Source organism: Magnolia sinica, chromosome 10, assembly GCF_029962835.1.
Source record: "Magnolia sinica isolate HGM2019 chromosome 10, MsV1, whole genome shotgun sequence".
Taxonomy (NCBI): Eukaryota; Viridiplantae; Streptophyta; class Magnoliopsida; order Magnoliales; family Magnoliaceae; genus Magnolia; species Magnolia sinica.
In genome coordinates, this window is record NC_080582.1 from 6,579,724 (window position 1) to 6,605,996 (window position 26,273).

At 39.4% G+C, this 26,273-nt stretch overlaps 2 protein-coding genes across 6 annotated transcripts; one reads left to right on the forward strand and one right to left on the reverse strand.

Annotated features, from left to right (window-relative positions):
• The first annotated feature begins 669 nt into the window (after nucleotides 1–669).
• Nucleotides 670–1,110, forward strand: LOC131257333 (uncharacterized). Its single transcript, XM_058258231.1, has one exon. It carries the CDS (start codon nucleotides 823–825, stop codon nucleotides 1,033–1,035), a length of 213 nt encoding a protein of 70 aa, XP_058114214.1. The 5' UTR covers nucleotides 670–822; the 3' UTR covers nucleotides 1,036–1,110.
• A 2,242-nt stretch (nucleotides 1,111–3,352) lies between these two features.
• Nucleotides 3,353–25,026, reverse strand: LOC131257866 (general transcription and DNA repair factor IIH subunit TFB1-1). 5 transcript variants are annotated; one of them, XM_058258787.1, is made up of 20 exons: nucleotides 24,717–25,024; nucleotides 23,945–24,023; nucleotides 18,718–18,773; nucleotides 18,497–18,560; nucleotides 18,071–18,218; nucleotides 16,011–16,086; nucleotides 15,702–15,797; nucleotides 15,349–15,393; nucleotides 14,481–14,537; nucleotides 14,160–14,315; nucleotides 13,976–14,041; nucleotides 12,387–12,510; nucleotides 9,804–9,860; nucleotides 9,575–9,699; nucleotides 9,309–9,500; nucleotides 8,244–8,360; nucleotides 7,955–8,032; nucleotides 6,123–6,170; nucleotides 5,863–5,931; nucleotides 3,353–3,645 (listed from the first exon to the last, which is right to left on the reverse strand). In XM_058258787.1, exons 1-20 carry the CDS (start codon nucleotides 24,792–24,794, stop codon nucleotides 3,559–3,561), a joined length of 1,818 nt encoding a protein of 605 aa, XP_058114770.1. In that variant the 5' UTR covers nucleotides 24,795–25,024; the 3' UTR covers nucleotides 3,353–3,558. The 5 variants fall into 5 exon arrangements, with proteins under 5 accessions (XP_058114770.1, XP_058114769.1, XP_058114768.1 ...); XM_058258786.1 differs by having other exon boundaries at nucleotides 9,575–9,702; nucleotides 24,717–25,023; XM_058258785.1 differs by lacking the exon at nucleotides 3,353–3,645 and adding an exon at nucleotides 3,652–3,782 and having other exon boundaries at nucleotides 24,717–25,026.
• Between the last annotated feature and the right edge of the window lie 1,247 nt (nucleotides 25,027–26,273).

Here is a 26,273-nt window from a genome sequence, read left to right on the forward strand (position 1 = left end):
AAATAGATGGACGGAATGGATGAAGCGCATACATCATGATGGGCCCACAGAGCACCGACTACCAGCCATTGGCGGTGGCATGGGGAGTAGTCAATCCGTTTCCGTGGATAAGACACATACATGGTGGGTACCGGACGCGGATTTCCTGCGAAAGCCTTTCGCAGGAAGTTCCTGCGCTGTAAACTTAGTTGGGGCCCACCGTGATGTCTGTCAGGAATCCACTCCGTCCATCAGTTTTGTGAGTTCATTTTAGAAGAGTAGAACAAAAAATTTTCAGGATCCAAGACTCAAGTGAGCCGTACTAAAGGAAAAGGTGGTTAGGGAAATTTCTACCGTTGAAACCTCCCTGGGTTCGACAGTAATGTTTACATGCCATCCATACCGTTAATAACGTCATTCCTACTGGGATGAACTGAAAACATAAATATTAGCAGGATTCAAAACTTCTTTTGGCCCACGAATATTTCAACTGTGGACGTTCAATTATCCCGTTTTCGGCCCACTTGAGTATTGGATACGGTTCATTTTTGATCTCATATACTAAAATATACTCACAAAACGGATGGACGGAGAGGATTTCTCACAAACATCACAGTGGGCCCCACCTGGGTTCCCAGCGCAGGAACTTCCTGCGAAAGGCTTTCGCAGGAAATCCGCGTCCTAAAGTATTCGTTCCTCTTCAAAATCCTACCAAAACCACCTTAATCCTCCCAAGATCAGGTATTTTCGATCAATCCCAAACAAGACCCACTTCTCAAAATCCATCAAACCACCCCTTTTATTCTTCTATATATTCTCCTTGTGTTCTGAGAAAGAGAGAAGATGTGTTGTTTTGGGAAGATGTGTAGGCTCTGCACTTGCTTGATTTTGTTGGTGATTCTGATCGGGCTCTTATTTGGGTTTGGAGTTTTCAAGCATGGATTTCACAAGCTGAGTGAGACGTTGCATGAATGCAGTGGTGGGAACGAGACTTCCTGTTCTTATCATGGTGGAGGGAGGCCGTTCTTGGGCTATGGAGCACCCAATCCTATGTAGGGCTGTGAAGCACCGAATCCCATGACCAGGGATTTTTTATTTTTATTTTTCCATGGAATGATGGGTTTCTTTGAATGTTTCTTGGGGATGGTTTTGTTATTTTTTTAAATTTTATTATTATTATTTGTGATTGATAATATACAAACCCTTTTGTTATTGGGAGCAGTCGCTTGGATGCTTGTAAAATTCTAATTTGTTGGGAATGTGAGATAAAAGGGTAACATGTTTACTCCAAAATATTCAATTCTGTTTACTTTTTAAAAAGAAAAAAGAAAAAGAAAAGAAGCGTTTTAATGAATTTGTATCAACGTCTCTCTTCCCCTCCCTTTAGCCCTGTGTAGCTCTGTGTCACCTAACCTGGTTTACCTTCGTGACTTACTTGATGATTGGTTTAGCGTAAGAATCGGTCTAAGACTTCATTATACTAACTTCAGGGCCCGTTTGGCCGGGTGGATTGGAAGAGATTGAATGGTATTAGGGTGGATGGCATGGATTTCAAGGTAATGAATGGTTTTGTCAGTGGATTGTCTTAAGATCCATGGGATTGCTATATCGAGTCTGTTAGGCACGCCCGGCCAATCCCGGGATTAAACCTTCCCATCCCTTCCAATCCCTGGAACCAAACACATCCCAGGCAAATTTGAACGGATTAGGGTGGATTGGATGGGATTTAAAGGTACTGATTGTGTTGTCCGTGGATTGTCTTAAGATCCATGGGATTGCTATATCCCGGGATCAGATCACCCAGTCTGTTTGGCACGCCCGGCCAATCCCGGGATTAAACTTCCAATCCCTTCCAATACCATCCAATCCCTTCCAATCCGCCCGGCCAAACGGGCCCTCAATGCAATAACATATTTTATATTAAGCACTTTGTATGTATGTATGTATGTGATTTGGTGGGATTTATCACTTACCAGATATACACCTTACCACTTACCCAAATATGATAAAACATAAATAAGTTAACTCATTTACAAGTGGGTTTGGACAAGAAATTTCTCTTGTAAGTTACAAGCTTAAGTCACTACCAAGCAATTGAATTCCTGAGAAAAATAAGTGATTTTACTTGACTGGGAATAGCTTATACTCATGGCTCAATGATAGACTCTGTGAGTTTCGTGGTCATTCGGGGGTGGGCGTGGATGTATCTTTTAAAAAGAAGAAGAAGAAAAAGAATAACATAAATTCACATTTAGGTGGCAGTTTGTTTACAACTTAATATGGTTAAGAGGCATGCGGGCGGTGAAATTCCAAAATATGCTAAAATATACATATTTATATATTTAGGATAATTCTTTTTTCTTTTAAAAAAATACATATTTAGTTATCTAAAAGCATATCTTTTAGTAAAAAATCAGTCCAACCATCAATCCATTCAAACATCCATGGATATTTTGAAATATCAAAAACATAAGGAAAAAAAAGAAAAGAAAAAGAAAAAGACTCTGTTCTTAATATGGCCTATGTTCGATAACGATAACCTTACAATATAAGCGACACTATTGTTGATAATTTGAACATTGCATGCAAACCTTATGTCCTTAAATTTTTTTTAAAAAAAGATTTCTTTTAATAAACAAAATTTTGACGATATTGATATATTGGATATTGTCGAGATATTGCCAATACATCGGTGATACAAGCGACAGCTGAATTTTACACAGTAAAAAATATTGATGATACGATGATAATACATTGGTGATATAACTGAAAATGGACCACCTACCCATCTGGGCCCCATTATGGGGGTGCTTTGGATCCAAGTTACATGCTATGTGTAAGCTGCGGAGCATCTATTCTGCTGGGTTATCAAAGGCTTGAACAAAAAATGGGGTTTTCAGCTTATTAGACAATGCGGCCCATGGTTTGGTGACCAAGACCATAGATATGATGGGCCCCACCGTCGACAGGTCATACCTCGAAAATCTCTTGGATTAGGACAATACTGACCTTCTACTTTGTCAGGATGAAACCATACCTTTTAATTTCAAACTCCACAGACCAGAGAATGTGCCTGATAAGGTTTCAGTTCGTAGAATTGGGAGCCATGATTCAGTGATCCATACCATTGTCCTGTTGGGACAAGCCATGGATGGACAATGACCCGAGATCTGGTCAACATTCAACTGAAAAATAGGCTATAGATTGATGGCTCAGTTCTTCAAATATGGGAGATTCTTGGGTCATGGTCCATCTACGGTATACGTTGCATCAGACTAAGACCAACAGCCTTCATCGCTGAACGATGGGCCCATTTTACTAACTGAAAACTCAAGTACCATGCACATCTTCACACTGGAAAACAATTCCTCAATTTCACCAAAAATCAATTGGAGCTTAATATAATTTCGTATAATTCATATAAATATGAGTCTCTCTTGATTGATGAATCAAACAAAATTGAAAGAAATAAAAATCCTTCCGAGCACAAACACGAAAATTTGATTAAATGAACAGTATACAGAGTGACACGGGCAGCAATGGTATATCCGCGATGGTTGAGGCGTCAGGATTTCTTCTCTAAGTAAACCCATTTGGTCTCTCGCCACCCTTCGCAGACCTTTTCTGCGACTCCGCATCGTAATGAGCAAAGGCTGCATCTAGAGCCTGTGTCAATAAGAACAAACCACTTACGTATGATCATGTGGGCCTCAAGAACAAATAAAGACAGTGACCAATAAAGGCAAAACTTGTTGGGAGCATGTTTGGATGTTCCTGCTGACGTGGTGTGCTTTACCCAAAACCTAGAAGGGTGAAGGCAGGAAAACAAAATTCAGCATTATGCAGCTTCTGTTTTCCGAGCAAGTGTGGTAGTTTCGCCAAAATAAGCAATCCAATTCTGATTCAGGCAACATCCAAACATGTCGTTAAAAATTTACTACTACCCAACTTGAAAATCTTCTCCATTTTCTTCTCTTTCTTTCTTTCTTCTTTTGTTAATCTTCACTTGCAAGAAAATGTTAAATTTCTCTTCATTTCAATACAATCTTCTTTGAATTGTAGACAGACTAAGGGCCCATCTGGTTTCAACACTAAGGTCTTGGTATCGATCCGTAGTGGGGGTGGCTAACAGTGAAGTGTCAACTGAGAGGAGTCAGCATTGTGGTTATGGTTTGGATGCTTGCAAACACCACCCCCCCACCCCCCCCGATATCTTGCTCAGCAAAATAGGCGCTAAAAAGCCCACTTGATGAAATAGGCCCCATCTGATCTCTCACTCAGCTGATTTCTCTAGTTTTCTTCTTCCTAGCATTTTCTTTACAAATCCATTATGTCATCAAAATAACACCCAATACCATTTAGGAGTAGAGAGGAGGAATTTCCCAACCCTCAACCAGATGTTTCAACGAGTCCGGCCCATGGTTCAGTAATTCAGACCACCATTCGGAGCATCCCCGATATTATCGAAACATTCCCGATATTATCCGTATCTCCAGCTTGGCGATACTGATAGCACTGGTAGTATCATAAATTCCAGGTATTGGTAATGTATCGCCAATAATTTCAACTGTGTAAATTCCTAGTGTAGCTTGTATCGACAATGTATCGGCAATATTTCAATAATATCGCCAATGTATCAATATCACACACACTGTCGTCATTAAAAAAAAAAATCCATTTCAAAATTTTCTGGGCCATGGTTGTATGCAGTGTTCAAATTGTCGATGATAATATTGTAATATTATCGTTATTGTAACATGGGCAATATCGAGACCACAATATTTCTTTTCCTTTCCAGTTGTCAATGATTTTTTGGCAAAATATCGTGTTGTCGATATTTTGGAATATCAATGGATGTTTGGATGGAAGGTTGGACAGATAGATGGGATGGTTGGACTGATTTCTTATGATAACACATGCTTGTAAGCTCCTATTAAATGTAAGCCCCAATGTTTCCCCACATTTCCGGTTATCGGTGATATTGTTGGTGATATCGTTATTGTTTCCATATCCCCGGCCAGCGAAACTTGATACTTCGAACGCTGATTCAGATTGTTGGTCTGATGAGACACTCCCCGGATGGACTGCCAAAAACCCACAGGTTTAAAGATTATAATAGCGACCAATCTTGAGCCATCTCTGTTTTTTAGTTGAACATGAAGCATTTCCGTATCAATTCTCATCCATCCATTTACTGGCCACAACAAATGGCAAGAACAGAAGACTTTTACATGGTCCATCCACAGCGGGCCCCAACAGATCAATGGTCTGGATCACTGAACCATGGGGTCCACTAGGACAAATACATCTTCAGGTCAAGAATCATATAATTCCTCTCAAGACTAATGGGGTTCTTATTGGCATCCTGTGCCACATGTCCACTTCAGAACTTCAGAAGAAAACAACTGAGACCAGTTGGCTAATGTTATCCCTATGTATGGGTATGGGCATTGAGAATGGTGAGGATAGTTTTGGGCTGATCCTCAAGATCCAAATACTCAGTATATGGGGGTACAGTGAGGATTGGTCAATGCTCATAAAGTATAATCATGTTGATATTTTTTTTCCTATAACCATATTGAGTTGAATTGGTTACCCAATTGACATGATTCACTACAAATTGTAAAAACCATTTGACTGCAAAAATCCAAAATCCCAGAAAACCTGGATCTCAAATCTTGGGAAAGGGAGGTATTTTATCCTTGCTCTTATCAGAGTATCCGACTTGGAGGGCTCCAGTTCTTTTTTGAAGGATCCAAGCATATATCTAGGAATTTGGCCACTTCTATTTTGATTTGTGGAATCAGATTCAGGAAAAAGAAAAAGGAAAAAGTAAAAAAAAAAAAGAAAAAAAAAGAAAAAGAAGCTGACTTGAAAAAATACCTGAAGCATGGGTTGAACAAGCAGAGAAACCTGATGCCGGAAATCCGATTGCACAGATTCCTTTGTCTCCTGAAATATAACACACATTGAGAAATGAGAAAGTTGTTAGATAAAGCAAGAGTACTGGATCATTTTCAAACACTGCAGTTTCTCCAAAACCAGCAAAAACAGCAGGAAATACAGATTTCGAAGGTTGCATCTGCATAAAGCCATATGAGAGAGGGGGAGGGAGGGAGAGCAAGCCATTCTCTCAAGCGTACCTGTAGCTTAGGATAGATCTGCATCATAGCATCCTTCAATCTGCTCACCTGTAGTAAACTTATGTCAGCCATTGCCCACACTAAATTTTGGTAAAATTCAAGTGCGTTTCTTCCAGAACAAGATGTCGTGCAATGGTGGGTATGATGGAATCAATGGTTTTCAAAGTTTTTCAAAATGCGCTTCAATCCGTAAACCCATATTTATTCTGTTTGTAGAATATGCATACAAACCGATGCAGTAACTATAAGATTGCATGTGTGATGATAAAAGGCATTTTAACTTCAAGAAATGCAAGTGGAACTCGCACGAGTGCACATACAACCAAATACACTATTGTGGTACACGTGCGAGATCCAATCCACTCATCAGGCAGGACTCAGGTGCAGATTTCCCTGGTCCAAAATTCATTCTAATCCACTCATTGTTGAATGTGGACCACAGATTTATTTTTTTTAACTGTCAATTTTGTACATGAGTGATCTACCTCATGAGAATTGTGATGCAAGCGCAAGGACCACCATGACGTCCAACGTGTCGAATTTGTGGGAGCTGCTGATTTTTGTGCCTAACTTGCAGGATCTAATTTTGAAGGAATCTGCCCAATGAGTTTTCAGGCCAACCCACCATGGAGCCTAACATGTGTTGAATTTGTGGGCGTTTTCTGTTGGGCCTAAATTTCAGGGTCTACAATTGCTAATTTTAAAGGATTCTAGTTGAAGATTTTGATGATTCTTTGAAGGTCTTGGGGCTGATTCTCTGGACTTGCATGACATATTTTTAGGCTATATTATAATTTGGAAAAATCTTTGTAGATTCATTTGTTCCTACAGGCTTGATTGATATGGAAGTTGGTAAATCTTGTTAAAGATTTAATAAAGATTTTAGGATCTCTTCAGGATCTATAAATCAGGGTCATTCTAGGAGGTGGGGAGACATTACACTTTTTTGGAGTTGTGTAGTTCTTATTCAAGTACTTGTAACTAGCACAAGACTCCAATATTAATAAACTATTTGTCTCTCTCTCTGCTCAAATACTCGTGTGGTGTTCTTCACCCTTTCTAGCAATGGAAAGATCAGAATCTCATCGATTTGATAACTGGATTGTACAAGTCTAGATGGTTTTTGTGCAATGACGTACACCCGATGCATGGCCAAGATCTTTTGTGAGCTGTGAGTGCATGAAGTCTGTTAGCAATTTAGCATAGCTCCTTGGGCTGTCAACAGGGCAGGCCTAGGGTTGGCTTCAGCCAGGATTTTGAACTGTTTGGGCTGGGGCCTAATCAAAATTTTGGTTTTGCCTGGCCTGAGCCTGGCCCATCGACAGTCCTAATAGCTCCTCAACCTTCACAATGTGAAAACTCTTAACTGAGGTTCATAGTTTTCACAGTGCATGGGCCAGTTATAATATTAGTGCCAAAACAATAGCATAAAATCGGTTAGACATTTACAAGTATGCCTTGGTGTATGAACAGAGCAAGTGAATCATGATCTCCTTATGGGAGATTCATGAGGAGGCAACACTCAAATGCTTCAACTAACAACATGCATAGATTATAGATAACATCACCAATCTACATTCAGCCACACCTGCACTTCTTTAATGGTATAATATCATCAAGGATGAACCAATACAATTTTAATCAGAACTGTTTGTTAAAAATGCAGTTAGGGCTGTCTACTGGCCGGGCCCAGGCTGAGCAAAGTCAAAAGTTAGATTAGGGCCCAAAGGCTCGGATCGACAATTTCAAGGCAGGAGCCAACCCTGGGCCTGACCCGTTGACAGCCCTAGATGGAGTGCTCATTTGAGAATAGAGGAAGCTGAAGCAGTTACCTTTAAATAAAGGTATGATGTTGTGATTGGATATGATGACCAGAAATGTCGCAGTAGCTCCTGAATTGATGTCCAGTGCTGAAAAAACACGGGCAACAAGAAAAAAGGAAGAAAGGAACAACTTATGGCAAGAGGTTTACTGATCATACTTTTAAAGTTCATGTTTCACCAATGTCATGCAACACGTAGAGGTATGCATCACTATGGAGGATTTGTACAATCCTTTGGACCGTAAATGAAACATAATTTTTTGCAGGTTATAAGGAATTGAAAGGTAAGAAAAACTCACATGTAGAAGTTCATCCTTAGTTTTGCCAGGTAACCTATCAAGGACACTCTCTTGAGGATTCTTTCCAAGATTATAGTGTGTACTACTTGAGAGTTGCTGAGTCAGGACATTACTAACCTAGAAAATGTGACTAGATCATCATGCTTTCTTCCACCATTATGATAATTTCAAGGTCAATAGAGTTGAAATAAACCAACAACATCAAAAAATTCCCACATCATGTTACTATAGGCACAGGATAAATTAACTAACAATAGAAACATTAACAGATAAGGTCTAAGGCCGGAGTATTTGTCACTTTTTTCTGAAGTTATAAGTGACTTGGTTTTCATACAAGTAGCAAATGTGCACAAGATCCTAAATAATTATCGGGTAGGCTCTAGCTTAGATGGGCCAGCCCAGAAATCAGAATGATCAGACGACCCGAGGGTTCTGTTGCAGGACTTTCTGGAGAGAAGGTGGATGGCTATAGAAAAAAAAGTCAATCAAAGTTCCTTTGACCATCCACTTTTTTTTCCCCAAAAAAAATCCTCCAAGCCAGTAGTAAGGATTGTCCAATTGGGGTGGATTTTTTTATATGGTCCATCCTCAGCAGGGCCTATTTGGTGTTGGGTAAGGATCTCTTACATGTTTGTCACATGTTTGAAAGATGAGCCACTTACAAGTTAGCAAAAGGGGGGGAAAAAGTAGGTTCCAGGGATAACCTGTGCAGGTAAATTATGAAATCAGAATGAAATCATCACTGTATTTCTTGTCAGAACCATTTGTTTGAAAAGAATGTAAAGTGGTCCCCGCATAATTGTTTCTACATGTTGACGCACTAGCAACTCAAAAGTGTAAATTTCGACTACCAGCCCTGCATAATTGTTTCTTTATGTTAATGCACTAGCGACTCAAAAAATGTAAATTACGACTACCAGAAGCAGAAATGGTATGTCCAAAAGGTTACCACAAATTAGAACATTGGTGTAAATAAACCGGTGATGCAGCAGAAACATTCATTTTTCATATTCATTTTTGGATGTCATATTTAAAGAAATTGACTTGCAACATGAATAGATTTACCTTAAGAGCCTCTTCAGGTTTAACGACTGGATCACTCAATCCAACTGCTCTCATCTCAGAAATCTGTTCCCTCAAAGAACTATATGCTTCCTCAGCGCTCAGGCTGCAATTTATTGGTCTTGTTCCGGCACCAGCATTCCCTAAAGCTTTCAGTGCATTGGCTTGCTGAGAATCAAAGTACTCTCTCGGGTCCTGATGCAAAAAACATGTTTAGATATTTAAGGAGTCGAACAAAATTACAAACAGCTCAGGATGATGAACCAAACCTTGATACAAAGCTGTGCAAGCGGAAGGTCACGAGGAGCCTGCAGATCATCAATTTCAGTCATCCGGAAAACCCTCTCTAATCGTTCCTGGTTTGTATTCTCATCTGAAGTTTCGGTAGCCAACTCTGCTGCAAAAATTATCAAAGTATGGTTGCATATTAGCAGAGTTAAATTGAACTGGCAAGCTGCAGGGATATGGTCAAATAAAAACAAGAATGGCATTGCTAACCCTGTTTGGACCTTGCAAGAGCTTCTGCTACAGTCCTTGTGTCGCCCAGCTCCACATCTGCATTCAGGCCCATGTACAAAATTTACCATGAACTTATTAATTTCATGAAGAGCTTAGCTCAATTAAACAATGGAGAAAAGCTCAGTCATTAATAGACAGAATATGATGCTGCAGAACTGAACATGTAGTTTAAAACCCAAAGTTTCAAGAAACAGAACATCATGGTGCCACTGCCATGTAGTTCATTCTAGTCCAACAATGTAATGCAAGATTGGAGGAACAACATGAGGCATGTTATGATACTCAAAAGAGTTGTTATATTATGCAATAATTGCAAGGAGTGTTTCTTTGTGCTGGTGATCCCACCTGTCAACAACCAAAGCTGTTAATCCAGTGGCCCCATCATGTGATGTAACATGTTATAATCTCTCTTGTTAGATGATAATAGCCATTCAATGGAAATGGATAATAATTACAACCAATGGTCCACATTTAGAAGGGCTGCAACTGACAGTTAGGAGCATCAGATGGGGAAGATTTTTGGGTTATCTTCCATCCACCATGGGGACCCACCATATGAACAAGTTGGACCACCAAAAGGTGGCCCCATATTTAAGGTTATTGTGCCAAGAAAATGATTGATGGAACATTGCATACTTCGTTCAAAAGCAGTGGGAAAGTAACACATTCAGTAGCAATAAAATATTGTGGCTAAAATTCTCCAGTTCTTTCATATCACACAAAGTACTTTTTTTAAGAATATATCACATAAAATGCATCATTTTTCATATCGGAAGATTACATCATTTTACCTACTAGCATGAGTCTCTATGACGCAGGACAACTAACCACTCGCTCTAAAAGCTTGAACTGATAGAGCAGGGCAAATAAATCCTTTCATCTCATAGCCCAGGTCGGGCCCTCGGCCGAACCCCCCTTGTGGGCCCCACTTCACATAGGTCTCGCCTCACACGAGTCACCTGCCTTACATGGGCCGCCTAAACTAAGTGTGCCCCCGCTTCGCATAGGCCACCCCACTCGAGCCCAGTGTGAAAATAACCCTGCATTAATCACCATCGATGAGGAGTCTCAAACACGAGACCTCCCACTCTGATACTACTTTTGATGCAAGACAACTAACCAGTTGCTCTAAAAGCTTGAACTGATAAAGTGTGGCGAATCAATCCTTTTATCTCATAGCCCAAGTCAGGCCCTCGGCTGAACCACCTCGTGGGCCCCACCTCACATGGGTCTTGCCTCACACGGGCTGCCCACCCCGAGTATGCCCCTGCTTCACACAGGCTACCCCACTTGAGCCTGGTGTGAAAATGCTCCTGCATTACCCTGCCTTGTTTTGTTCATCTATTTTATGTCACCAGCAGGTTTTCCTCATCACATCATCAGTTCATCAGAGAAGCACACAAGTGACAGAGTAAACTAGTCAATCAATCCCAATACATGGTTGGCTGCCAGGATTCATTTAATGAACGCCAATTATCTTCCTATTCATTTCACAACTCCACTTCCACAATCTGTTCTGGAACCAAACAGGAATCTTTCAATTTATTTGGTTGGCGCTCACACTCATTTATGTTATGGGACATTCCCATTCTTTTAATGCAATGAGCCTACCCTCTCTTCTCTGTTCAGATTCCAAGATATTGAAACTATGCAAGACCAGAATATTCAGAAGACTCCCAAACAATTTTATTTTTTATTTTTTAAAAAAAACCTGCAATTGTCAGCGAAGTTTTTTTTTTTTTTTTTTGAAAGGTAGCACTACCAGGGATTGAACCCTGGCTCACTCACACACACTACACTATTTCAGCAAAGTTGTTTCTTTTTAAGAGTTTCAAGTTTTTCTTTAATGCAAAGATGATAAACCAAAAGGACCAAAAGAAATGGCATATAAATACTTCAATCAGAAGCACACAATTTGAATCAAGGACATTCTTTCATCATGCTCTATTTCTTCAAAAAATAAAAATAAAAAAAATTCTTCTGAGTTCTCAAGCATGAACTGTTTCAAGTTTTATTTACTGAATTTTCTTATAATTTGGTTCTATTGATAAATGCAACTGCCATCATTCAGAAATGGTTTTCTTTGCAAGTTGAAGAACCACCAGGATCAAAGTAAAGGAATTTTGCAAATCCAACAGGCACAAGGGAAAGAAGTACCAAACCTTTGAATGATTCACAGTTTGTGGAACCCAAACATTTGAGTATGGCACACTTTCTTCTTGGTTCTGCTGGTATCAACCAATAAAATCGCATGAGGGCACCTTTTTTTATCCCACAGGTGCATGAGAGATTAGCATTTAAAGAAGATATAATCTCAAACTCGTTTCCTATCACACGAAACTTAGTTGCATGAAGTGTGAAGGGAAGTGGACACAGATTCAGGTTTGGGAGCAGGGAAGCATGTGTTTCAAAATCCTAGAAAGTATAAACAGCTAGAAATTGGGAGCTGGAGGGCAAGTCCACTTTGTGATTCAAAGCTGGAGTGGCAGCTAGGTAGAAGGTTTGTCCAACTAAGCATGAAACAATAACACTGTACTGTTAAACTGCAAGGACTGCCCCTACCTAAAGTCCTCCCTTCAAGCACGACTGCTGCATGCCGGTTAATATCTTGTAAGAGGGTCCTCTTTGATAGCTCACTCTCTGCTTCGGCAGTCTCCTTGATACCATCACGAAGAATTCCATGATCCTACATCTCAAGCAAACACTCACATGAGGAAACTTGGTTACAGATCTGAAGGAATTAAAACAATCTGATTACTTCAGCTTTTCAAATATGCACTATATCCAGAAGTTTAACAGTCAGCATAAATTGTAGAATATTAAAGAGTTGAAGGGACGGTTGGGAAGAAGAACTACCTCTTGAGATTAATAATAATAATAATAATAAAATCCTTTTAATTGATCAACATTTAGGTCTGACAATAAAACTATCCTCATTCATGTAGGACTGAGCAGGCAGATCTCATCATCAACTTTGGTTTTAATACGTTACCATATAGCTGACAAGCTTGTAACCCATCAATTCTGGTAGAACTTGCAAAATTGTCATTTTGTGTAACTGTATTTCATTTATTTTACCAATTTTTATATATTATATTTTATGCAACACAAAATCAATCATGCCATCAATCCACCACCACCATCATAACCTTGTCCATCTATTTGAGGCCGGCCTAATGAATCCACGATTGCTTCGTAAAAATTCTATGACTGGCAGCTCACTTGACATCAATCCTCCTTTATCCAGGCTTAGGACCAGCTGGTGAGTTCATAGCCATGTGGATGTTTTTATGCATCGAAAATATGTAAAGAAAATAATAAAATCAGTAAAAGAGATATAAAAATATAGATAAACAGGAAACCCCTTAAGGAAACAAAAGGTTTATTTACCCAAAAGAAGCCCCCTTTCTAATTTTAAAAGTAACTTTTTAAGGAAAAAAACAGACAAGGCAAGATTCAGCCAAGTGTTGGTGAATCAAATAATTGACCTAGTCTTAACCAAATTGCATTCTTGATTGAGTTGAATTGATACAGCCAAGCCACACTGGGCTCCGTGTTTTTCGAACCATGATAGAGATTCATCGAGCAACTCAACCTAGTCCCAATTTTGCTAACCTTAGCCATCAAGATACCATTACGACACAGACCATAACGGCTGTTATGAATTTTTATTTTCTTTTTTGAATAAACATATTTCGGCCCTGTTACAGGACCATTATGGGGCCCTTCCGGTCAATTTTTTCGTAAACAGCTGTTACGACCTGATAACGCATAAACAGTTATAGTTACATAACGCCTACTATGGCTGTTACGTAACTGTTTTGGAATACCTTGTTAGCCATGATTCACAAAAAAAAAAAAAAAAAAAAAAAAAAAAAAAAAAAAAAAAAAAAAAAACAAACATCATACAAAATATTTTCTTCAAGTAAATGCGTATCTTATATTAGGGTCATGAGTAAAAATAGATATACAGAGAATCAAAAGTAAATGATGTTGGGCATATGGAGCAATATGATTACTAAGACCACAGGAAAAATGAAAATAAAACATCTTTTCATTAAATAATACACACACACACACACACACACACACACACACACACACACACACTCTTAATAAATCGGATTAACATTCCAAGAATTTTTATGTACCGGAAGATGGAGGTAATCATCCCCAAGATCAGCCTCCATGTCTAGAGTTGGATCGACTCGTCTGATCTGCATATGAAAACCCTATTATCGTCATGGAATGATTGGCGAAGCAAAACTGCAGTAGAGATTTCTTTTCTTTTCAGTTATTAAGCCATCACGGCTGAATATCATTTATTACGAGCACCTTGCGACGAGCTTCATTGGCCAAAATATCATCATGCTTTAAGAAAACAGCAAGCTCCTCATCTTCAGCTGCTTCTGCTGCAGCTGCCACAGAATTTCTTGTCCTGTGGAGGTACTCTGCTCTACAATATTTTGTCCAGAAATCTTTTTCTGTCATCTGGCAGCCACAAAAGGTCGCGATAGAGCAGATCATTTAGATAAGCAAGAAACAATAAGTTAAGCAAATATACATCGACTGACTAAATTAATTTTTTCCATGTTTAAAATAAAATGGCCGAAGATGGAAGTTTTACATGGTAGAACTTCCACATACTGTTCTTACCTTACTAGGAACAAAGTTCAGAAATGCCTGATGCACAGCTGGTCGTTCTGCAAAAATCTGAAATGAAATTTCACCATCACAAAACAAGAACACCTGAAGAAAAATCTTCCAGGGCAGAGAACATCCTAAAACCACTAATGAAGAAGCTAGTGACTGTAACTGGTTAGGAATAAAATACATCAATGGTATCAAGAATTATTTTTTTTTAAAATGTTAATTCAGAACCATTAATGCTCATTGCACAAGGTATCACATATATAACTAAAGATTACACAATGTAGCAGAAACCCCATTCAACTTCTGTCCTTTGCCTCTAATATCCATCACTTTCATTTCAATTAGTTATATAGGAGCTTATATCTATATAAAACAACCGGACCTTGACTTTCCCATTGCATTCACATAAGGAAATTTCCCAACAATAAACTTTTACCATGTGAAATTTCCCACAGGTTTTTCTTATTGAATCTGAAATTTGAGGTAGTATGTCATTTTCTTCAAAGGTTACATATAAAGACCTCATGTGTTGCAAAAGATATTAAAAAATAAAAATAAAAAATAAAAAAACTACAAAATGGTGGAGCACAGCTCATGTAGCTGACAACCCCAATTAGTTGGGACAATGCTTAGATGATTTTAACGTCTAATGAATCCACATGAATAACAATTAGTTGGGACAATTCTTAGATGATTTTAACATCTAATGGATCCACATGAAACATGCCTTTTCTTTTAAGGCTGCAAAGGAACATAGACTATTTTAGAATTAATGGCTCAAAGGGTAAGTGGTATCTTGATCAGAGATGCATCCATGCGATTACCTTCTACGCAAACAAATAAAGTAGCAATGACATGCAAAATCACCCACCTGATGAATGATCTCTGGAGTCAAGCTGAATGTGACTTTATTGGTCTGGCAACACCACATCACCATGAACAACCTTAGAACTTGCTTAATAAAGTCAGAAGCAAATTAAAAAATAAAATAAAATATATGCTGAGAGTTCCAAACACAATCCATAAACTTAAAAGATGATGGGCCTGCAATCAAAAGCTCCAATTTTGGTCACAGACACAAGCTCAATCAGCATTATGTCATCACGAATGTGGATTTTGATTGCAACGGCTATACCAACATTTTCAAGGTTTCAACTTCCATTAAACCAACATGGATATAAATAAATAAATAATAAAGAAAACTATAGAAGTTGCATTTTGTACCCGACCATCAGTCAATGGCCTGACATCAGCAAGCATAGCACTTTTGAAACCCACTTGTTGCTTTGACGTTCTATGGGCATCAGCATCAAGCAAATTCTGCATGAAAATAGATCATGAGAAGTATTCCTGTCACAAACTAAATTGTAACCTTTTGGTATCCCCAGAAGAAAATGTGAAAAGGAGAGTACACTCTACTCATGAAAGAAGCCTGAGCTAGAAACAAAAGCATCTAACAAAGTTTAAAAATCATTAACAATGTACTGATATACAACGATGTAAATAATAAATCCAGGCAGAGAGATAACTGACCTTTCTTGTGGCCCAAAACTCAGCTTCCGTCAACACACCACCGATGACAAATTGCTTGTGCAGTTTCTGCAATTCACTGTGAAGGGTTTCTTTTAGAAGAATACATAAAAAAAAAGAAAAAAAAAGAAAAGCAAAAGTAGAAGACGCTGTATAAATCCCTGGAAGCTGCGAAAACACAGAGAATCTTAAATTCACTAAATATAACAATAACCATGTTCCTCCGAGAGTAAAACAATCTCCACTTCCAGCCATTTTTTAACATATACTGAGCAGTGTTACCTAGAGTGTAACATGTTTCTGCTGTCATTCTGACTGGAATATTCATTCTCCCTTGTATAGTTCTGAAGTGCTTTATCACATCACAAATATGATATTCTTTTTTCATCGTGTAAAGAAGTAAAATCAGAAAACAACCTATAGAAGATCGCCCCAGTTTTTAGGCTCCAGATGTTAAGAATTTATGCATTGTGGGACTGCATCCCGTGTTACCAGAAATTCACCAAATTCTGGGAACTCATCCACAGTAAATGGGCAAAGATGCATGCCAATCCAGACAGCAAATCATGGGCCCCATTGCAGAAGGAAGATTGACCAAGAATCACACTGGTCAGACAATGTTAACCTCGGGAAGATCGTTCCAGCAGTATGGTTAAAGTTAGTGTTTCCCGTTTCATTTTATTTCTAGCTTTTGCACTTGCATAAGCTTTACTTTGGACTAGGAAGGGAAGACCACAAAGCTATCAGGTGGGCAATCAGTCAAGTAAGATTCAATTCATGTCTCTGGAGTCGAGATGATGGAAGAATATTGAGAACATTGGAAGAATATATGAGAAGCAATCTACCTAACAGTTGGCAGTGGCTAGCACAGCAATGGAGTTCGAAACTACGAAAGCAAAAACTCAGTTTTGAGCTGCAAATCCCAAAACCAGCACTACTCACACCAACTCAGTCAGATGCATGTTCATGGATGAGCTACTTGTTCCTTTCTCTGCTGAGTATGACTCAGTTCATGTGAGTCAACTGGCTATTGGACAATATTTTTAATCCATGGTCGAAAAAAAAGTTCCCAAGTCAAGGAGACACCGGCTGATGCTCAAGCATGCAGTTCCACATTTCAAGAAACACACTGGTCAGACAATGTTAACCTCAGGAAGAACGTTCCAGCAGTATGGTTAAAGTTGGTGTTTCCTGTTTCATTTTATTTCTAGCTTTTGCACATGCATAAACTTTACTTTGGACTAGGAAAGGAAGACCACCAAGCTATCAGGTGGGCAATCAGTCAAATAAGATCCAATTCATGTCTCTAGAGTCGAGATAATGGAAGAATATTGAGAGCATTGGAAGAATACTGCAAGGAGCAATCTACCTAACAGTTGGTAATGACTAGCACAGAAATGGAGTTGGATACTACGAAGCAAAAACTCAGTTTTGAACTGCAAATCCCAAAACCAGCACGACTCACACCAACTCAGTCAGATGCATGTTCATGGAAGAGCTTCTTGTTCCTTTCTCCGCTGAGTATGACTCAGCTCATGTGAGTCGACTGGCTAAATGATACTTCTATTTTTAATTTAAAAATAGGAAATAGATGATAAATAGTACGAAAAAATCATATATATATATATATAAAAGATTATTCATTTTTTCAAGTATAAGCATGTTCAAAAAAGTTATTAATCATCATTTATCAAAAGCCAATCCACATATATAAACCAAAACAAATCATTATCACATCAACAACTTTCTAAGCAAACCACTTTCACCAGTCATGTCTAATTCAAACCACAAGTCACAAATATGAAAAGAAATTAAAATCACACAGGTGTAGACTATTAAGTACAAAATACAAAAAAATAAATAAATAAATAAATAAAAAACAGTAGCATACATTGCATGCATGCTATGGCTCTTGCAGCGTACACTATAGGGGAATTACGCTATTTGCTAACGCTACGTAGTGTCGTAGCTATGCTAAGGACGCTATTCAAAACATTGTCCAGGATAGAAGAAAATCTAAAAGAAAAGCAATCGCGGGCATGATTAGGAATAATAAAATTCACCTATCCTCTCGGAGCAGCTTCATCCGGCGCTCCATCTCTGCTGTGCTGAGTTGTTCATCATGACCTGGAACGGAAGGTTTCTCAGAAACCACTTGAGTATCCTGTCTGGATGATGGTGGATTAGCCTGGAGCTTCCCAAGGATTTTACCTGTTCAGTCAGCATTAAATACTACGTCTTCAGGTAAATCAATTTCCAACTATCCCTTGGAAAGGTATCTACAGAGCAAAGCAACACCCAAAAAGGAAAAATAAAAAATAAAAAATAAAAAAATAAAAAAACAAAAAACAATACAATGTCCATGATACCATGTCCAATTTCTTCTTAATTTTTTAATGATTAAGCACAATACAATTTCAGCATGTAGATTAAATACTAAAACACGAATTACATTTCTCTTATGCATATCGACCATGACTGGAACTTACCTACAAAATCTCGACAAATGTCACGATCAGGAAACTTGTCAAACTCGAAAATGTAACCTCCAACCTAAATAACAAAAAATAAAATCTGATAGGCTGGGAGCAAAACCACTAAGTACAATTTAAATGCATTGGATGTGCCCAAAATATAGATATGCGCGGAGTATCCATGCATTCTTAACAAAAGTCAAGTAACTAAAACACGGTAGTTGGTTGAAGTAAACCTCTTGTGTAAGATTTAAGAGTGCTTGTTTGGATCCCTCTTTGCTGAATTTGTGACCTGAAATACATGACACAGGGCAACAAGACATTAAAAGGAGCCATTAAAAAAAGATATTAAATCTATAGAAATTAGCATAAACCACAACATATGATTAGCAATTTAGCATTCTGTGGAAACTTCACACTTGTTCTGAGAGCTACTATTCAAACTAACTGATGAATTTGTTCGAAGGCTTTAAGACTTGGTTTTAGAGTGCAACTAGCGTGGGGCAGGGGGTGTCAAGAACAATCATGATTCGTTTGGTTCAGGCATTAAAAAAAAAATGAGTCTTGCAATAACTCCTAAAAATCAACTTCGAGGAAACAACAACTCAATCAATTCTACAGTGAAACCAAATCAATGCAGTTTCAGCATTTTTATTTTTACTTTTTTTTATAGGAATTTTATTAAGAAAAGAAACAACAGAAAATATATATATATATATATATATATATATATATATATATATATATATATATATATATAGGAAAAGGTAAAAAAACATAAAATATAACAGGCCCACACCTGGGGAACCCCGGGCCCCAAAACAACTCTTGGAACGCAAAGCCTAACAACACTTGACTAAACTACCCCCAAGCAACTCATGTTGCCCAGTCCCTAAACATCACAAGAACTCTACTGAAGACCCCTGCAGAAGAAGAGCTCGTGTTTCTAAAGCAGCGATTATTCCTCTCAAGCCAAACTGCCTAGAGGATAGCCAGCAACAGGACTCTCCATTTATTCCTACCCAAAGAACCTCCCGCATCCGCATGCCAAATCTGAAAGAGGCAGTCAATGGAAGGAGGCATAACCCACTGGGAACCAGCCAAATGAAGACCTCAACACCAAATCTCAGAAACAAATGCACAGTGAAAGAAAAGGTCATCCATCAACTCAACAGCACGAAGGCACATGCAGTGTTCTAAGTATCGGTATCACTACAAGTTTCGTTGGCCGGGGATACAAAAACAATATCAATATTGTCGATAATATCACCAATAACCGGAAATGCAGGGAAACATTGGAAAACGGTGGAATTTTTCAATGAAATTTCAGGAAATGCTAAAATACACATATTTGCATATTCGGGAATCAACAAATTGCAAAAAGAAAGCATGCATAATAAGTTTCCATTTAACGGGTCCGTAAAAGCATGTGATATCATAAGAAATCAATCCAACCATCCCATCCATCCAACCACCCCATCCAAACATCCATCAATATTTCAAAATATCGACAACATGTGATATTTTGTCGTGAAATCGTTGAAAACCAGAAAGGAAAAGAAAGATTGTGGCCTCGAAATCGCTCATGTTATCATAATAATAATGTCGTGATATTACTGTCAACAAGTTGAACACTACATACAACCATGTGCCCATAAAAAAAATTGAAATAAAATTTTTTAATAAATAGATTTTTTGCGACATCGATTCATTAGCGATATTATTGAAATATCATCGATACACTGGCAATACAAGCGACACTTGGAATTTACACGATCACAAATATTGGTGATATTATTGAAATATCATCGATACGAGATTGAGCGTTTTCATCCCAACTTCCATTAGAGGATCCATGATCCAAGGGTGAGGATATCTTCATTACAAGAGAGGCTTGAAGAGGAACTATCCCAGATGAGGAGGCTAGGCAAATGGCTTCCGGAAGGTTTTCTCCCCTAGCGAGAGAGAGAGAGAGAGAGAGAGAGAGAGAGAGAGAGAGAGAGCATTTAGCCCACTTCCAATAGACAAATGGCCTAACCATCAAGAGACATGAGGATGGCTTCGTCAGAGAAGACGATATTTTCAACCATTGTCTGACCAAGAGCAGCATTGAAAGGCAGTTGGGAGGCAACACCTGTTCGATTCTCAAACCGCACGAGCCAAAAGAGGACATGACACCTCCCCTCTTAAATTCATCTAAACAAGTGCATATCGGCAGGACACGGAGAGAGTGACATGTAATGGGGAAGGCCGTTGGTGGCAGACGTCAACCGCCTCTCTGTCAGTTTTGTATTGGCACACATCTCCTGAGGGACACGAGGTAGGTCTTGAGTTGCACTCATTAATTGAGAGGAGTGAGATGAGCTCCAGCCAAAAAAAAAGAGCAAATTCTCACACGAAAAACTCACATGAGATCTCGCACCATCTCTTAAGGAAGGGCGAGTTGCAAGAGAACTCACGCCCACATCGGGAGTTGACATGGCCCAAGTAGCGGCAAAAGGTAGGAACTTCTAAGCGGGAGGCGAGAAATTACCCAAAGGTTGGCGATTGTACAAAAGAAAGCATGTCGCACGTGCTAGCATTGGGGGGGGGGGGGGGGGGGGGGAATGTGGTATGAGGATCATGGGACACACGATCTGAAGGTCCTATGCTCACGGCAATGAGTGGTGCCACCGCATTCATCGGGTGAAAGCCACCAAAGGACGACTCTAATTTGGATCTTCCTCTCTTATGACCCGAATCTCAAAAGACTCCTCTCCAATGACGATCTTAATCGAGGAAGGCACCACTATCAACCTCTTTACTCTAATTAGAATTTGAGCCAAACAAAGGTCCTCCCAACGCTCCGTCAACTATTCTATACAGATGACTTCCCCTAAGCAAGACACAAGCGAATGGAAATCGGTCCAGAGTCCTCAAAGGCAGCAATATTTGAAGGGTTCCCTGCTAGGGCTTCTTTGAAGGAAATTAGTCCTCCAGCAGGGACTGATCCTCCCTCCGATCCCACCGAGATAAGCGATGGAGGGGGCGAAGAAATGAAGTGGACTTCAAGGGCACGATGGATTGGGGGGAGCTTCCGAGAGGCCTCACATATCTCCTAATTCACCCTTCCTAGGCCAAAATGGGCAACGTTAACCCTCGGGCATCTCTTTATCGTAGAACTTGGACCCTTGTAGCCCTTTAATGGCTCTGAGAAGTTCGTCGTCTTCATTCATTTCATTCTAACAAAAGGAAAGCCTCGGACTGAGGTAGATCCACTCGCCCAAGGGATGATTACCTCCCTCACGGTCCCAAATTTCCCAAACACCCTTTGAAAGTGGATATCCATCCATTCCATAGGAAAACTATCCACATATAAGGTTGGAGGCTCTCTCAGGGGGTCAATAAGGGGTTGGCACTTAGAGGTCTGCCACTTCTTCTTTCTAGAGTCAACAGTCATTTAGAGCAATGAGCAACTACAGAAGCCTCCATCAAAGATAAAGGTTGACGCAACCTAGAGGCTCTAGCAGGCAATGCAAAACCTCCAACATTCATGCCTTTCACCAATAGTTCTGAATGTCGATATCGATCGGCGTATCGCCCAGCGGAAAAATAATACTATGTGGCATTGCATATTGGTATCAAGGCCTTTTCGGTCAGAATTTTTTTAAAACAAAAAAAAAAATAGAAAAATAGAAAAAAATGAGATATCCAAGAATCTATCTTCTTCTTTTGTGTGTGTTTTGAGCATGTATTCAATGGTGTATTGGACCATTCTTTGATAAAAATGTTGTCTGTTGATTTGACTTGTTGAAGGTCAACTAAATAGGCCCTAATTGAATGCAAATCAAGCATGATTTGGTGAACTAGGGCCCATTACATTGAAATACAACAAAAAGAAGATGGAAATATAAAAAAAGAAAGTGATGGTTTACCCTTCTTTTCGATTTTTCCCACAATGGTCCTTTTCGGTTTAATTTGTTGAATCTCATTCAAATCATTTATTTTGATCCCATAATAGGTCTAGATCTAGCCTAAAATGAGTTTTTAAGCTTCTTCCATGATTTAAATGAAAAAGAAGAGAAAACATGAGTGAAATTTTGAAAAAAGAGAGTCAAAATTGGGCTTTTATGGGCGTATCCGCTCCGTATCTGTGCCAATATGCCCCATACGGGCGGATATGGGTCATTTTTTATTTTTTATTTTTTGTATCGGGCCGATACGACCCCGTATCGCGTATCATCTCGTGCCGATACGGATATGATACGGCCATATCGGCCGATACGATACCGATATTCATATCCATGCTTTCACCACTTTTTTCCTTACCTTTACTAGCCCCATCTAGAGAACCCCTAGGGAGACCTGCACAGTTATTTTTCTTGCGGATGGCAGAGAACTCTTGAACGAAGTCTCCATCTAGCTCCCTAAAACATGACGTGAGCTAGATTGGTTCGTCGAGAACGAAGGGGCTCTCGAGCCCCCAGAGGGAATCTGGGGAGGTATGGATCGATCTGGACTCCTTTTGGAGGGGCACAAACACCTCACTAACATCCTAGATATTCCATCGCCCCTAACCATTGATTATGCCTTCCCAGAAGGAGAACAGGCATTTATTCTTTTCAATCTACCTTCCCTACTTCGATTACCAGCTCCTCCACCTCTTCTATCTCTTCTACCTTCTCTACTTCCCCGAGGCATACCTTCTAAACGACAATTTCAGCATTTTAATTGCTTGTTTGTACTAGATGTCTATTAGTTTATGACATTCTTACCGTGTATTATTGACTTTCTCGGAAGGAAACAAAGGAGGAATTGTCTTTAACAGAAGGTTGGACTAACATCCTAACAAAGTCATCATAGTTCAACTAGTTTAACGGGCATCGACACCATCACTAACAGTTTAAAAATAGAGAAAATGGATGTACAAACATATTCATAATTACAGAGGCAATTAAGAGAAGATCTCAACTACAACTAGTTGACGTGGGGCCCAACATGGCATATGGCACCCAACCAGTCTAACATGGTTGTCCCATGATGAAAATGGTATGTGTGAGAATCATGCCGATCCAACCATCAAGTGGGCCACCATCTGAATTTCAAGGTTTTTGGAGTAGTTCTCCATTGTTTCCTATCATGTGGGACTACATGATGAATGGATAGCCATGATTTTTGGACCGTCCTATTTTCATGATGGGGCAACCCTGTGGGATGGATTTGATGACATGCAAACACCATAGTGAGAGAATCACAAGCAGCCACTTGCATGCTTTTTTCATCTATAACTAGTTGCATGTGAGAACTGAGACCTTCCTGCCAATTAATATACCTAACGATCAAAGGTTTTGGGACACTAAGACACAGCAGAAGTTGAATAGGAATATCTATCTTTCTTTTTCGAATGATGACTCGAATAGCAATATCACCTTGCAAGAATGTTAAAACTTTCAACGGATCCAGAATTCCAAGAAAATAGCTTACCTTTAATGAATTGAAAACTCACATCAAGCTTGATGGGTGACCTGGGATCATTGGGAGTGAAAATAAATTTTTCTTCTGTCTGTTCCAACAAATAAAACAAATGATTAGAGTTACAATTTGAAGTACTAAGGGCAATAGCCAATCATCCCATACCCTTCAACAATGGAACAAGGCCAAACAATGATGATAATGTAACATGCAAAAACCCTAAAACCAAAGCTATTTAAACTACAAAAGGTAGTCTAAATCAATCAGTAAAATATTAGGTGAGAGCGTTGCTCAATTCAATATTGATTTGCATCTCAAATGTTCCTTTTTCTTAGTGAATCCCATTAATTATTAAATAAATAAATAAAAGGCCAGACCTGTGCACATACATTACAGATGGAGCATAACCCCAAAACAACGCTGACCGACCGAGCAATCCTAACCAAATGAATGGTGGGTATGAAACGGACGCTTACAGAGGAAATGCTCAGCTGTTCAAATTCAACTGCTCAAACCCAATGGTTAAGATCATCCAATCAACACTACATCGCACAGCTGGAGCCCACAACATGAACGGTTCAGATTGCCTTAAAACCATGCCACGTGTACAACTAGCCCCAACTAAGGACGCGCTTTACATTGTCGAACTTCAATTATTGCAATCTGAATCGATTGCTCATCCAAACACGACCCAAGGCGATCGAACAATGACGCATCCGACACGAAAAAAAAAAACAGCAAATACACAAAAGCACGACGATCGTATCTGAAATTACAAAAATACCATTTTGAGAACTCCGGGAATCCCAGGGTCTTTGACGGAGGTCTTGTATTTGGCGCGCATGTTAACGGCCGATGCCATTCTCGTAAATTAGGAGCGGAGTCGAGGGCAATTACGAGGTGATGAGGAACGAGGAAGAGAGGGATTTGAGGTTTGAAGGCAGGGGATCTAGGGTTTTAAGTGCAAGGACTTGTAATTATGAGATATCGGGAGGGTAAAATGGGAAAAAATGGAGGAATACGAGAGTGCGCAGTGCGCTCTCGCCGTCGCCGTATCGCTCGAATAACCGCTGCATTTTATAGGCGACGAAAAAAGGAGAGAGATGCAAGAGGAAGGTGATTTGCAGCTCCGCACGTGCACGCGCCAAATACAAGCATTCCGCGCGTGCGGACTTGCAACACCTTTGCGAGATCTGGACCGTTTATCGGATGGGGGAGATTTATGTGTCGTATCCGTGCCATCTATCAGTTTTATCAGATCATTTTAGAGTATGATCCAAAAATCGAATCATATCCATAGCTCATGTGGACCACACCACATGAAACAGTGGTTATAATAACATCCACGGTTGAAACCTTACTAGGGCCCACAGTAATTTTTATTTGTCATCCAACCTTCTTATAAGGTCAGAAATACATGGATTAAGGGATAACAGAACTATCAGCTTGATCCAAAACTTCTGTCCCCCTGGGAAGTTTTTAATGGTAGGCATTTAATTCACATAGTTTGTTGTGGTGTGGTCAAAGTTAAAATTATAAATGCTGAATTTGTTTTTTATAACCAAATTTGATCTTTTAAAATTTATGGACGGTGTGGATAATTCATATACATCATTTGGTGGGCCCCACTGAGTTGTACGCTATAGCCCAGTGAGCTACTAACCCGCTTCCCAGCATAGAGGGGCGCCTTCGGTCGATCCCCGGATGCACCGAGGTGGGTGGGATCCATAACTTTGGGGCCCACATTGATGTATTTTACTTACATCCACTCCGTCCAAACGTTTTTATAGATCATTTTAGGTCAATATCCAAAAAATGAATTAGATACAAATGTAATTTAGACCATACCACAGGAAACAGTGGTGATTGACCATTAATAACTTCTTGTGGCCACATAAGTTTTGGATCAAGCTGATATTTGTGTGGACTCTTCGTCCATGTCCCTGTGACTTTATCAAAAGGTTGGATGGTAAATAAACATTTCGGTATTCCCCAAGAAGTATTTAATGGTGGGGATTCAATCACCACTATTTCCTATGGCGTGGGTCCACCTAAGATTTGAATCTGCTTTATTTTTGTATCATGCTCTAAAATTAGTTGAAAAAACGTTTGGACGGCGTGGATCTAAGGAACATAGATCACGGTGGGCTCCACAGTCAGGGATCCCACCCACACCGATATAATGTTCGCTGGATATGAACCATACACATGCCATATTCCCTAACGTGGCCATCTTCACGGTGGGCCATCTTCATTGGATCTGGAACATACACGTGTCATATTTCCGTGGATGTCAGAGTTGTGTACTTTGAAAAGCTAATGGGATGATTTTAACCGTTGA

Excerpts from the sequence above, each read along its gene's own strand:
- LOC131257333 (XM_058258231.1), top strand. The coding sequence starts at position 823 with ATGTGTTGTTTTGGGAAGATGTGTAGGCTCTGCACTTGCTTGATTTTG.
- LOC131257866 (XM_058258784.1), bottom strand. The coding sequence starts at position 24,794 with ATGGCATCGGCCGTTAACATGCGCGCCAAATACAAGACCTCCGTCAAA. Across the intron at positions 18,561-18,717 it reads TCTTAAATCTTACACAAGAG|GTTGGAGGTTACATTTTCGA; the intron begins GTTTACTTCAAC and ends TTTGTTATTTAG. Across the intron at positions 15,798-16,010 it reads AGTTTTGGGCCACAAGAAAG|AATTTGCTTGATGCTGATGC; the intron begins GTCAGTTATCTC and ends ATTTTCATGCAG.